The sequence below is a fragment of the Canis lupus genome, chromosome 4 (assembly GCF_011100685.1).
Source record: "Canis lupus familiaris isolate Mischka breed German Shepherd chromosome 4, alternate assembly UU_Cfam_GSD_1.0, whole genome shotgun sequence".
NCBI classification, from domain to species: domain Eukaryota; kingdom Metazoa; phylum Chordata; class Mammalia; order Carnivora; family Canidae; genus Canis; species Canis lupus.
In genome coordinates, this window is record NC_049225.1 from 56,806,297 (window position 1) to 56,820,673 (window position 14,377).

At 40.9% G+C, this 14,377-nt stretch overlaps 1 protein-coding gene across 6 annotated transcripts in view; it reads right to left on the reverse strand.

The window, feature by feature from the left end:
- GRIA1 (glutamate ionotropic receptor AMPA type subunit 1) overlaps positions 1 to 14,377 on the reverse strand; it is a 355,704-nt gene that overhangs the window by 192,369 nt on the left and 148,958 nt on the right. For all 6 annotated transcript variants that reach the window (XM_038534966.1, XM_038534963.1, XM_038534961.1 and 3 more), the window contains 2 exons: positions 8,129 to 8,368; positions 5,059 to 5,243 (listed from right to left, as the gene is read on the reverse strand). In XM_038534966.1, coding sequence (XP_038390894.1) covers positions 5,059 to 5,243; positions 8,129 to 8,368 — 425 coding nt within the window. The remainder of the gene's footprint in view (positions 1 to 5,058; positions 5,244 to 8,128; positions 8,369 to 14,377) is intronic.

Consider the following 14,377-nt stretch of genomic DNA (forward strand, 5'->3'; position numbering starts at 1 on the left):
GTACAGATGGGAAGTTCAGGGCTAAAGAGGGGAAGTGATTTGCCTAGATCCTGCAGCAGTGCTGGACAGGAACCCAAATGTTGTGAGTCTTTGCATGTAACACCCATCATGATTAATTATTAAGAGCCGGGGTCCCCCCCAAATCTCTCCATCCTAAAAGTGAAGACTTTTGTAATCATTGTGGGCAGGAAAAATATTTGTAGAAAGAATTATCCAGAGGTTTGCTCAAACAGCCAGACACACTACCCAAGGAACAGCTAAGAGCATAGGCCTTGGTTTAGCCCTAGCTCAGCCTGCAAGTTAACTTGATCTATTTCTTTATTTTTTAATCATGAAATTGGAGTTAGTACATTCTGCTCAGAGCCTCTCTTGCACTCTTACAAGAAGGCATAAAACATATGAGAAGCACTTGGGCTTCTTGTCTAACTGAATAAATTTTCAAGGTTATTAAAATCCACATTCAGACATCTACTTAATTGGATGTATGTGCATAGCGGCTCACATATTTTTTTATGTAGGGAATAATTAAATGCAAGCACACACAATGAATGCTCTGAAACAGTGGTTAGATTGTGGAATTCCAGACCATCGAGCTCAAATACTATTGGGATGATAGTTTTATTAGTAATTCTTCATTACTTTTCCATCTTCTTGTCAAATGGTTTGCTGCCCTTTCAATAATAAGATACCTTTACCATAAGCCTATTCAGCTTCTAATAAACACAAAACATCAAATAGCAGATTTTTTTTTAGATATTTTAAAACCTACCACATTTAGGCAATGGATAAGAATAATCTGCAGGATAAACTTACAGATTGAAACATAAGAAACAGATGACAATTGATGACTTTTGGTTGGTAAAAATGAGCAATTTCATATAGTTCAACATAATCCAAACCTTCCCACCTGTCTTTTCACTTATTAACCCATTGTCCTCTCTCCTCTCCTTTCCTACTTTCCTTTCACAACCATTTATTAAGTGCTTACTTTGTACCAAGCACTGTGCTGTGGATATAGTGGGAGGTGAGACAAGTATGGTCTTTGGCCCCCTGGAGGTCCCACTTTACTGGGATGAGACCCACACTAAACAGATGAAGAAGTGAGTGCCCTTGGGGTTATAAACTGAGAGAGGTGTTATAAAGGTAATGTACAATTTCATGTGGAACCCAGAGCCTTCCTGACCCTATTCCCTCAAAGCTTATTTCCACTGGACTACCTTAATTCATAATCTTTGTGTCTGGAATGTCCTTTCCCATTCTGACTATTCATAACCTTTACAGCTGAGCTTGAATCTCAACTACTCTGTAAAACCTTCTCTGATTAATTAATCCAACCAAAAGATATTTATTGAACATGGATGATATGCTAAGCATTATGCTATGTGCTGAGGACAACCTGTGAACATATAAGGCAAGGTCCTTGTGTCCTTACTAAACTGAACTGACGTTTTAGTAGGGAGACAGATGGTAAATATATAAACAGATGAATGAACAAGATTTCAGCAAGTGAGAAGCACTATGAAGACAGTAAAGTAGGGTGATGTGATGGATGGTCTAATCCTGGTCTCTCTCATCTTTAACTCATTCTCAGCTAAATGACTGTACTATATAATTTGGTGTCTGATATACTGTCAAAGCATTGTATTCGAATAAGCCTATTCCTTGCTCACAAACCTTCACTGCCTCTCCACTCTCTTTGGAATAAACCCCAAACTCCTTAGAATGGTTTCCAAGGATAGTCTCAATTATGTCACCATCACTGTCTCCTAGTAGACACTCAGCATGCTCCAGCTGGCTTGCTAAGCCATTCTACCAACCTGAGCCCTCACATGCCTTCTGGGCCTCCCTACTTGCCTTTCTTTCTAGCTTAATGGCTCTTATCCAGCCAATGGCTGCGTATAAATATTCAGACCTATCTCACATTTGGGATCTTTCCTTGACCCTTCATTGATTCCCTATTCTTTCCACACACTCAAAAAATATTTATTGAATACCCACAAGATACGAAGCACTATTCAAAACACTATGGACCACCGGGGAGTATCTTCTGATTCTGTGTACTTTAAGTCCCTTGGCTTCTCCTGGAAGTTGTCAGTCTAGCTGGTGTTCTGGGGGAGGGGCCTCAGCTATTAGAAATGACAAATACCCACCATTTGCTTCAACGTGGATGGAACTGGAGGGTATTATGCTGAGTGAAGTAAGTCAGTCGGAGAAGGACAAACATTATATGTTCTCATTCATTTGGGGAATATAAATAATAGTGAAAGGGAAAATAAGGGAAGGGAGAAGAAATGTGTGGGAAATATCAGAAACGGAGACAGAACGTAAAGACTGCTAACTCTGGGAAACGAACTAGGGGTGGTAGAAGGGGAGGAGGGCGGGGGGTGGGAGTGAATGGGTGACGGGCACTGGGTGTTATTCTGTATGTTAGTAAATTGAACACCAATAAAAAAAAAAAAAAAAAAAACAATATGGATACCACAAAGAAGAAAATAAAACAAAAATCCTTGCCCTCAAAATGCCAGTATTCTAGTTGGCGGGCTGGAGACAGAGACAGGCAATTCCCTTACTGGAATTGAGAATCACTATCTCCTTCTTTAGGTTAGGCAGGACATTTGTATTAGACTGAAAAGATCCGAATTCAAGCATTTGATTGTTTGGAATGATGTCAAAATGTCAGGCTGCAAGCCTTTAGGTATAAATTCAAGACTCATCACTGTTACTAACTAGTTGTTTGAACCCAAGGCAAATCAACCAATGTGACCATCAGTTATTCCATCTGTGAAATATGAATACACACAGTAAATCGGGTGCTCTGTAAGATCTGTTCAGCAATTCAGTCTTGCTTTTCAGAATAGAAAAACCTAACAGTTAAAAGAGTTACTATTACTACAATCTAAAATGCCCATATAAACAAGTCACTTCCCTATAAAACAGAATTTGTCTTTTCACAGAATATGTGGCTAAAGTCAGCAGAGGCTGAAAAGTTACATTTTTAGGAGGGTCTGGCTCTGCAGCCAGAAGTCTGACTTCCTGCTTTTCTTATATACTAGCTGTGAAATCCCAGGCAAGTTTCTTGTTTCTTTATTTATAAATTAAGGGAGCTGATAGAAGCAGTTTTATACAGTTTATGTGAAGATGAGGTAGCATGATGCATGGAAAAGACTTGGCATGGTGTCTGGTATATGGCAAGTGCTCAGAAAATGGTAGCACTGGCTACTATCTTTACTACAGAACAATGAAGGACAAGTCATCAGTCTATTAAGAATACCTAATTATCGTTCAGCACTTTTTCCAACTGCTATCTCACCCAATCTTTTTCTCAGCCCTGTAGAACAGAAGCCATCATTCCTATTTTACAGATGAGGACCCTTATGCCCAAAGAGGGAAGTGACTCAAGAAGGCAGTACTAGTTGGTGCTATAAATAGCAAAACTAGGCAAAGGCTTACATATGTCACTTTCTACGGGGCAGGCTCCTTTCTTTACATGAATTGATTTTTATTTTTTATTTATTTGTTTTTATTTAAATTCAATTAGCCAACATATAATACATCATCAGTTTAGATGTAGTGTTCAATAATTCATCAGTTGCATATAACACCCAGTGCTCATCACATCATGTGCCCTCCTTAATGCCCATCACCCAGTCACCCCATCCCCCCACCCACCACCCCTCCAGCAAACTTCACTTTGTTTTCTATAGTTAAGAGTCTTTCATGGTTTGTCTCCCTCTCTGATTTTTTTTCCCATTCAGTTTTCCCTCCCTTCCCTTTTGGTCTTCTGCACTCTTACATTCCACATATGAGTGAAACCATATGATAATTGCCTTTTAATTCTCACAGGAACTGTCTGAAGAAAGCTATAATTATTATTATGCCCCTTTCACAGATCAGAAATCTGAGACATAGAAAGATTAAAAACCTGGCCCAAAGTCATGGAGCTAGTAAAGACTAGTGGGGTTTAACTTCCAGCCACTCTGGCGGAAGGGTCTCTGTGCTTAACCATTACCCTATACTGCCTTGTTTAACTAGCATTCAAATCCCTTGAGTCCAGCCCAGAGAATCCCATAGAAACAATTTTTCTGTTTTCTGTTTCCAAGAGGGGAGGTCAGATTCATACTTTATCTAGTAGAACACATAATTAATGCCTTAAACAATCACTGATTTTCAAAATTTCTCCTGTTCTGTTGCTGAGACCTCTAAATGGTTGCTGAGCTCATGGTGAGATTCCTGGTAGGGGTCTCAGGGTCTAGAAAGGCCATCAACAAGCTTTGTCATATTGTCAATTACCTGAAACTACCATCTTTAATTACATGGCACTGTTAAAGAATGATTGCAAAATCTATTTTCTTAACAATGCCTATTTTCTATAGATTTTTGAAAATCTATAGATTTTCAAAATCTATTTTCTATAACAATGCCTGCTTATTTTCTTGCTAGCTCAACCTAGATACACAAGTATATGTCTGTCAAAAAGACAAGAGATTAACACAAAGGCCTGCTGCTTGTGAAATGGGTACATGCTCTAGTTCTTAGAATAGGAAGAACCACAGCTTAGAGACCTCTGGCTAAAAACTATTGAGGTTACAGTGCCCTTTCACAGGATGTACAATCAATGGATTTCTCAGACACATGAGTGTATTTAAGGAAACAGTACAGAGGTGCTTGCTGCTTCCCTGTACTCTTAAAACAGGGCAGTGGGCCGAATGGATGAGATGCCAAATGCTAGACCAGTGATGACAGAACCCAGGAATCTGATTCTACAGTCTGTGTTCCCAGGTGATAGTGCTTCACAAACTCTAAAATGCAATGTAATACGCTTTTTCACCATAAAGCAACTGATCTGAGAACCATTTTAAGCCCTAGATCCAGTCTCCCATTGTTTGTGCTATTTCATAAAAGTTCAGAATTAAAATGTATAAATTACAGAATGTGGGGAAGGAGTCAACTGTCTCATCTAGTCAAGAGCTCTCTTTGTAACACCCAAGGCAAAAGGCCATCCAGCTCCCTCTTGAACCACTGCCCTCACCCACTCTAAGCCTTTGCTACATGCACTACCTGGCCCAAGATGGCATTGAGGCGTTCTGATTCACAGTCCACCACCACTAGCCGCTCCTTTTTCTTTTCTAGGTCCTGAAAGAGCATCCGGTATCCTTCCTCTGTGGTGGTCAAAATGTTGACTGCTGTCACCTGCCAGTTCTTCTCAGCAGCTGTGTCCAGAACTTTCTGCAGGACGGACAAACCTGGAAATTGGGTCAGACAGAGAAGTGGCAATCAGGATACACAGGTACCACCTGCCTCCACTTGGCACCCACCTCCATTGTCTCCCCTCCTCCTGACTCCTTCACCAAACTCAGCTCTAGCTTTTTCCCACTATGCAAGTCTGAGCCCACTGAAGGCAGGCAGTGGTTCTCTTTTGAGCTTGTTTCTAGAACTCAGCACACAGTAGTGTTAATTAAGAATATAATCTAGGGCTCAAATCCTGTTGCTACAATATACTGGTGACCTTTTACAAACTCCTTAGCTTCTTTAAACTTTAGTTTCTTTAATGGTAAAACGGTGATGTTAATAATGCCCGCCTCATAGTGTCATCATAAGGATTAAATGAGAATGTTTGATACATGGCAAGGGTTTTATTAATATTATTATTGGGTATTTAGTAGTTGCTTATTAAATGTGCCAACCCAACATCTAAATAGGCACCTAATAACTGTCAAATTCATGAATGTTCAATACCTGATACTTTGCCTCTTATGTAGTAGGTATTCAATCACTGTGTACTGACTTAAATTATTCTCTTCTAATTTATAGTTAAATGAGAGAGAAGCCCATTACTCAATGCAGTTTTGTTTCATCTTTAAGACATAAATGGTCTCAGTTTCCTCCGGCTGCTATAACAAATCACTATAAACTCATTGGTCTGAAACAACACATATTTATCATCTTATATTGCCACAGGTCAGTTTGAAATGAATCTCCTTGAGCTAAAATCAATGTGTCAGTGGGGCTATGTTACTCTCAGGAGGTTCTAGGGAAGAAAATTTTCTTGCCTTTCTAGCTTCTAGAGGCTTGCTTGCATTCCTCAGTTTATGGTCCCTTCCAACTTCAAAACCAGCAGCGACTGGTCAAGTCTTTCACACATCAGCCTCTGACACTGACTCTTCTACCTCCAACTTCCACATTTAAGAACCCTTGTGATTATATTAGGCCCAAATGAATAATCCAATCTAACCTCTCTAAAATCAGTTGGTTAGCAACGTATATTCCATCTGTAATCTTAATCCATCTTGCCATTGAATATAATACATTTATAGGTTCCAAAAATTCTTAGAACATAGATATCTTTGAGGGGAAGATGAAGGTCGTTTTTCTGCTACTTTAGGTGGTTCTTTCACTCTTACATTATTAATCAATCTTTTGTGTGTATATTAGTTGTCTCCTTCTAACACTGCTAATCCCTCCCATAGTAATCAGCGCGGTGCCTGGCCTCAAGAATCATCTCTCAATTGATTCTGTTATGCCTTCTTACCTTTGTTTCTTTTGCAGTGCAAGCTATTTGGCATGCTTACGCCTCATATTCACTGAAAGTTTACTATGTGTCTGGCACTATTCTACTAGCTTTCTTGTTTTCAGTTTACTTAATCATATGAGGCACAAATCATTATTATCCCCATTGCACCACAGATATGAAAATTGAGGCTCAGAGAGATTTAGTTTTTGGCCCAAGGTCACATAACTAACAAATGGCAGAGCTCTGAGCTCAGATTCCTGAGACAGATAGAGTCCTTTTAAGAGCATAGGTGCTTCTGCCAACCCCAGAGGTGATTCTCTATAATCAAAGTTACAGTCTTCTGGGTTCTGGGAAGTAAATTTGCCATTTTTAGGCCTCAAGCTTCAGAATGCTGTAAAACTGTCCTGAAATAGCCCTTCTGCAGGTATGATCCTCACAATGACTGCTGTTTGAGAAGGGAAATCCTCAAATAAGGAGAGGGAAGGGAAAATTGAAGAAAGCAGAGGGTTTCTGGTCTCTCCTGCCAGCTCCTCCTCATTGAACAATGCCTGCTTAACACTGCCCCCAAAAACCAATCTCACAAGCCACTCTCCTACTCAAAATCTTCTCGGTCTTCCCCCAGTCAACCTCCTATAAAATCTCCGTTTCACTTAGGGTAAAACTCTTCTGTCTCAGTTTCCAGACCTTTCATAATCCATTTATTTACTTATACCAATTTTGACTAAGTTCTGATGACTACTTAGTATACAAGGGAAAGAAAGGTAGGAGAGTACAATACAACCACCACAGACGTTAGAAAAAAGAAGATAGTTCACATTTAAGGATTAGGGAATAGAGAAAGCAGTGATTGAGCAGACTATAAAAGAGAAGAAGGATTTACATATGTAGATTTGGGAAAGCAAGTGCATTCTAGAAATGAGGAACAGCATGAGGAAATCTGCAGAGAAGAAAAAAAGCATAGGAAACATTTGGAAAATGTGTTGTAAATTTCAAAATGTAAGTGGAAGCACAATTAGAAGGGCCTAGGAGAGGTGATGATTATGTTGATAGCTAACATATATGGAGGACTCTGAGCACTTATGTTCCATGCACTGACAGGAATGTTCTAGTCACCTCATTCAATCCTCACAGCAACTTTAGGAGGTAGAGATCAGGTTTATCTTATTACAGGGATGAGGGAATGAAGGCACAGAAAATTTGCCCAACATAAATGGTCAAACTGAGACAGAGAGAGCTTGCCCAAAGACAAACAGCTGGAAAGGAGAGGACATGGAATTTAGATTCAGGTCTGTCTGACTCTACAGTCTTTGCTCCTGACAACTATGCTGTGAGCTATGAACCATTCAATATAGGCCCTTGGGCTTTGAGTCTGGACTCAGGAGCCATGGAAGCTTGGTGAGCTGCAGAGTGACATGGCATGTTAAGAGGATTACTCTCTCAAAGGATGTTTCCACACTGTAAGTTGGAGGTTAGCGCCAAGAAATCAGCCCATCGAAGTAAAGCATTTCTGGATCATTCTCCCCATGCTTTTCACTGAGGCAAGGAGGCATCATTCTCCTTCCTGCTGGCAATTTTCTCCCATTACTCAACAGTCTCCCACCCCAACCCTTGGCTTACCCCGGTCGGCATCATAAATGTAGACAAATTTCTGCCATTTGTAATGGTCGATGATGCTGATAAGAGCATCCTGCAGCTCTGGGCGCAGCTGAAGGACAAACTGATTGGAGGTGTCAACAGGAAAGCTCGGTGTAATGAAGCAGACATGGAGGGCCCCACAGAAGGAGGTCAGCATGTTGACAGTTCTCCGTTCATAAAACCCAAAGATGGCGTAGACTCCTTTGGAGAACTGGGAACAGACTGGAGGAGGAGAAGAGAAGGATTAATAGAAGATACTACAAGGAAGCTGGCAGATGGCTCCAAAACTAATCCATTCACTAGTTCATTCATCCCAACTCATCATCTTTACATTCACCTATCTTCTGGCCATCCACCCATCCAACCAATCTATCCATCCATCTTGCAAGTCTAATCCAACTGTCCATCCATTTTACCTATTTATGCATCCTATTCACCCATCCATCTGATTCAATATTTAAGAGGTACCAATTCCATGTCAGATGTTATCATGCTTATTAATTATAAATATATATAAACCATTTTCACATATTCTCTTACTTTACCTCTGCAGTGACCTTAATGAAGGAGAGGGATAAATGAGTCATTTTTTAAAAGGGAAAAACTAAGTCTCAGAAAATTAATGAACATGTCTAAGATGGAACAGGTAGGGCATATCTGAGTTGGGTGGATATTTTAACCCCAATCCAGTCATCTTGCTATGACACTGCCCATCACTTTAAGGCAAAGCATTAAAAGCTGTAGGAGGAAGCGGGTCTGCCAGCTTGCTGCTGATACATGCTTAGAAAATAAGCATGGATTTTCTCAGTCTACCCTTAGCTTTCAGTGTACATTTCTCTGCCAATGTTCACTTTGTGTTTGCACATCCTGCTAGCTGACTTTTCAGCCTCCCCACCCCCCTGCCCAATGTATCAGACATAGTAATAGCTTAGCTGTATAAACATCCCCATGGGAGCCATTTTGTAAGATCCCAATGTAGTTACCAATCCTGGTTTATGGTTTATTACATTGCTAGTTAGGATGCAATATTAAAAAAAGAAAAGTTATAGAGCCAAATCCCAGGTCATTTAACTACTAAGCTCATTTTAATACATGATACAGGAGAGGTGTCATTGTTTTTGCCCCAGTTAAGTAGGTGACCAACCCTAAAGCCATCTCTGATGCCTGAAATTACCTTGCTAATATGGATAGTGAGATGAATCATCCTCATCACAATAACAGTATTTTGGGGCACTCTACAGTCCTTTCACATATATTAGACTTTTCATTTCACATCACAACCCTGTGGCTTTAGTATTACCATTTTTTTTTTTTTAAGATGAAAAAGCGAGTGCTCTTAGGTCCTCTGTTTCCTTTAGCATATCACCTGCTTCCATGACCCTGCATTACCTTGTATGTGGGGTCTCAAATTACCCTATATAAGCATCACCCAAATGTGTTCCATGAAACATTAGTCCCACAAAACACTCCTTAAAAAAAAAAAAAAGACTTCTTTGGTCAAGTAGATTTGGGAAATGGTGTATACCTTGTCTGCATCTTGGAGGTTCATACTGCACACTAGTTACATAAAAGGTTGTGAGGAATCCTGTTCAACTTTAACCCAGATTTTGTCAAGTCTGCACATCCCCAGGATCCTTTGTTGGCGAATACTTTTAACATGTTATTGAAGATCCTCTGGGTCGTGCTGCACTAAAGAATGCAAGTAACCACCAGTACTCAGTTGTCTATTGTGACTCTCAGTTCTCATTCAGTCCCTAGAGCTAATGGGCTTAAAAGTTCATCTCTTAAAGATGAACTGTACAAGTCATCTGTCTGATTCCCACTGAAAACGTATGTATCGTCCACAGGAAACTGGGCCAGTACATTAACATCTGCTTGCATACCTGCAGTTACTGGGCGTTTATTACTTCTCTAGGTGCCGAGTCCACTGACTGATGACTCTTTGAGACCAGAACCTCATGGAATGTCTGCTCTTAATGCACTCCACAGCCCTCCTGGTATCTGAAGGTAGTTCTCATGCATTCTAGACTTTTGGCATATAGTTTCCAGCAGTGAAATTCCTTCTCCACCCAAAGCAAGGGGGATCTTTTTAATTAACAAAAGTAAAAACAAAACACAATTTCCCTTCCTGGTGCAAAAGCTCTCAAAAGTTTTGAGGTTTCTTATTGTACACAGGAAGCATCTGACCATAGCTCAGAGCCTGAATAACCAGCCCCTTAGACCTCTTCTACCTTACACACCTCTCCTTGCCCCCTGCTCTGGCCCCCAGCCTTGGTAGCTGTTCTTTGGGGCTCTGAGCTCACTGTACCTTGAGACTCTGAGGCAGCTGCTTCCTTCCTCCACCTGCAGGGCTCTTTCCTTATCTGTTTGCAAAAATCACTCCTTTTCGTTATCTTTTTTTTTTTCAATTTTTTAAAATTTAAATTCAATTAGCCAACTTATAGTACATCATAATTTTGGATGTAGAGTTCAATAATTCATCAGTTGCATACAGCATCCAGGGCTCATAATATCACTCCTTTTCTCATCTCAAATCTTACCCCCTAAAAAGGCCTTTCTTCATCACCTCTTCTCAATAGTGACTCCAGCCTCCCCACACCTGCCTCTCAGTCATATCAACCTGTCTTACATCTTAGACTTTTCTTATTATCTGAAATCATTTCCTTTTTTTGCTTCTTAATATCTGTGACTGCTTGGGTCAGTGTTAATCCCTGAAAACAGGGGTCTCACTTGTGCCCCAAAGCCACCATAGTGCCTGGAACATGGTAGGGCTTAATAAGTATTTGTTGAAAGAATGAATGAGAAATGCTTGATAAGAGGGTCTACATGACCCACAATAGGGTATGAAGGGGAGCTGGACCCAAACAGAGATGACTGCTGGGTCACCCTGGACCTCCTGCTTCTCTAAAGTAGATATTTATCCTTTCTCACTCAGCCTATTTTCTCTTTCACCCTAATGAGGACATTCTATCTGTTCACAGCAGACAATAGGCACTGTCTTTAAATATCTATTGTAATTGCCAGAATCAAGATTTCCATAAATATGGATTTCTTCACCAGGAAGCATACACTGTATGTTATTCTTCCTATGTTAAATATAGATTTGTCAAAAAGCACAATCCATCTTACTGAGTGAAGTGTATAGAGGGAGCACATAAACCCGTTAAAATATTATAATATGCTCTGTACAGTATTTTTAGGATTTCTTCTCCCTCCTGCTGCAATGAAATATTATCCTGTGGGATATGAATCTTATGTTCCAGATCTATTCCCTCACGTCATCCACTTGGTTTCACACCTATAGCTGGGCCTCTGGGGCCCTCATGGCTGGTGTTTCTTGCAAAAATTTAGAAGCAAAGGAGGAGATGGAGGTATAAGAAATAGGAGTTGGTGCACATGATCAAATCCTTAGACACACAGAGGCCAGGAAATTTTCTCCCTCAAGTGATTTGTTTTCTCTTTTCAAATTTATCTCCCTTAAACTGAGTGCTTTATCCTTTAAGGCTAAGAGGGTGCTCCCTCTTACCCAGTGCTCCCTAAGAAAGCATGGCTTGGAGGTAAGTTGGCCTGGATTTACTTGAGTGGACCCTGGCCTTCAGAGTGGCTTGGCATCTGACCTTCCAGCTAAATCTTTATTTTGGCCAAGCAGGAACAGCTCCAGAGAGAGACAGAAATAGAGAGAGAGTGAGATGCAGACAGAGACAGAGAGACAGATGGACAGAGACAGAGAGACATACAGAGACAGAGAAAGAAAGAGATAGAGACAAGGAGAGAGAGAGAGAGGCATTCTATAGGTCTAAAGTCTGTGGAAAATTGCAGTCATTTGTTAAATATTGAGAAATACACTTAGTAGTTATAGGGCATTTCTTTGAATCGGTCATAGTAAATATTCAATCAGAAGAGATAAGGTGGTCCTATGAAAAAAAAGTACTAAACTAGATGCCAGAAGACCCAGAGGATTCTTTTTGGTTTTATCACAACACAGTAGTTATATGACCTTGAGCAAATCCCACATTTTCCCTAGGCTTCAGTTTTCCCATCTGTAAAACGATGGTTTAAACTCTGTGATATCCAACATCCCTTCAGGCTCCAACATCCTAGATTCTAGTCTAATTATGCAAACATATTTACTGATTGATAACACTATAGTTGTTTGCTGGTCAAACTTTCAGCAACCTCCAGGGCACTTTTTCAACCCCCAGAAGCAGGTAAAGGCTCTCAGTGTTTGGATCTGATTGTAGCAAACTCCTAGCACTAAATCTAGATGCATCCAGAGTCTTGAGTTTTATATAGGATGCAATTTTACCCTGCTGTATGAGTTGGTCATGTAGTAGAGAGTAGGTGAGAAGAGGCAAATAAGAAAGGGGGCTGGAGGTGGGGACTGCATGGTCAGGTCCAGCAAGCAGGAGGAAGAAATGGGAACCTTCAGAAGCAGCATGAGAACACTGCTGTGTGCTGGTCTCTCTCAGACTCACTCTGATGTTGAATCACAGTAGGCTTCATGGCGTGTGGTACCCTCCACTCAAGACAGCAGTGCTGTATAAAATGCTTCTGACAGTTAATAATTAGGAGCTGACATGTGAACATTTACAAGAATGTTCCTTGCATTGACTCCCTTCCTCCTATGAGGTAGGTTACAGTGGGGAAAGTGAGGCCCAGGAACAGTGCAAGGCCCAGCTGAAATCTGAACTCCACCAGTCTGATCATAGGGCTTGAGTTCTTTACCTCTGTAATATGCTGTCCCCCCTCCCCAGAAATTTTGATGGAAAAACAGTCTTGGTACCTGGGTCACCTTCAGTTTCTAGGAAATCCTCTCATTTAATGCTGCCTTCCCTGACACCAAATAAAGGCAGTTACTACACTGGGGTCTATGGACATTGAAATAAAACAAAATGGATTATGTGCTCACTACACACCCCCCTGTCAACTCTAGGAATCAGGAAAAGCATATATACACATATCTGTTCATCCATCTGTCCATCCATCCATTCATCCACCACTTGACATCTAACATCCGCTGCTCATTAGGCATTGGAGATGAACTGCCATATGAGACAACACCTGACTTCATGGACTGTTACCTTGACAGTGGGAGAGCCCGACAATGAAGTGAGCAGTAACACCTCAGTATAAGTGCTGTGGCAGGAATGAGTTCAGGCCTTAGGCAGGGACACTTAATGCCAGCCTTTGGGGAACTCAAGGCTTCCAAGAGGATACACCAGTATTAACACTGACAAATAAGCAGACATCAGCCAGGAGAGGGAGCATGGTGCAGTTGTACACACATGAAGTGCATTTGGGGATGTAAGGCACAGCATAGGGAATAGTCAATGGCATTGTAGCAATGTTGTAGGGTGACAGATGGCAGCTACACTTGTGGTGAGATAGCATAATGTACAGAGAAGTTGAATCACTATGTTGCACACCTAAAAATAATGTAACAGTGTGTGTCAACTATATCCAAATTAAAAAAAAAATATATATATATAAAATATTTCAGGTAAAAAGAACAGCCATTGCAAAGACCTTGGCAAAGCGAGAGACTCAGTATGTTCGGGGAACTCAGCCAGAGCATCAGATTCCGATGTCCTCGCCTCCAAGAGATTCAGTAGCAGAATGTGTCCAACAATCAGAGTGAGTAAAAAACGAGGCCAGGAATTCCCTCCTGGGGAGGTAGGAGGGCAAGACTGGCAAGGGCAGGAAAACCCACACACAGCTCATGCTGCCTGAGTCCATCCTTGGTTCACTCAAATCTCTGATAATCACTCCTACTTATGGCACCATCCACTTAGTATCAATAAATCCCCCAGCCCTGGGCATTGCCTTGACAGCTCTCTCCCAGGGAGGAAACTCCTGTATCAGCAACTTCTTTTTATTGTCAGTTCATTTAAGGCTTCTCACACCGGCATTTCTCCTCGGCTCCTGGCTTCAGTCCCTGGAAATGTGGCAGCCTCATTGTAAATAGTGGATAATGAGATGATAGGACAGTTTCCTTCTGGGGGAGGGAGATAGAAAGTGTGTGTAGTGGAGTGGGAGACCTTTAGATATTCATCTTCCTCCCTGAAAAATTCTAACTTTATTGGTGGAAATGGCATTCTTAATCTGATTCTAACCTTGTGATGTCAAATGTGTCTTATTTCTATCACTCAGAGGACAGTAAGAATGCTCCTCCATCCCCTTATACTGTCTTGCATCCAAGATCTAATACCAACATGCCATTAATTACCATTA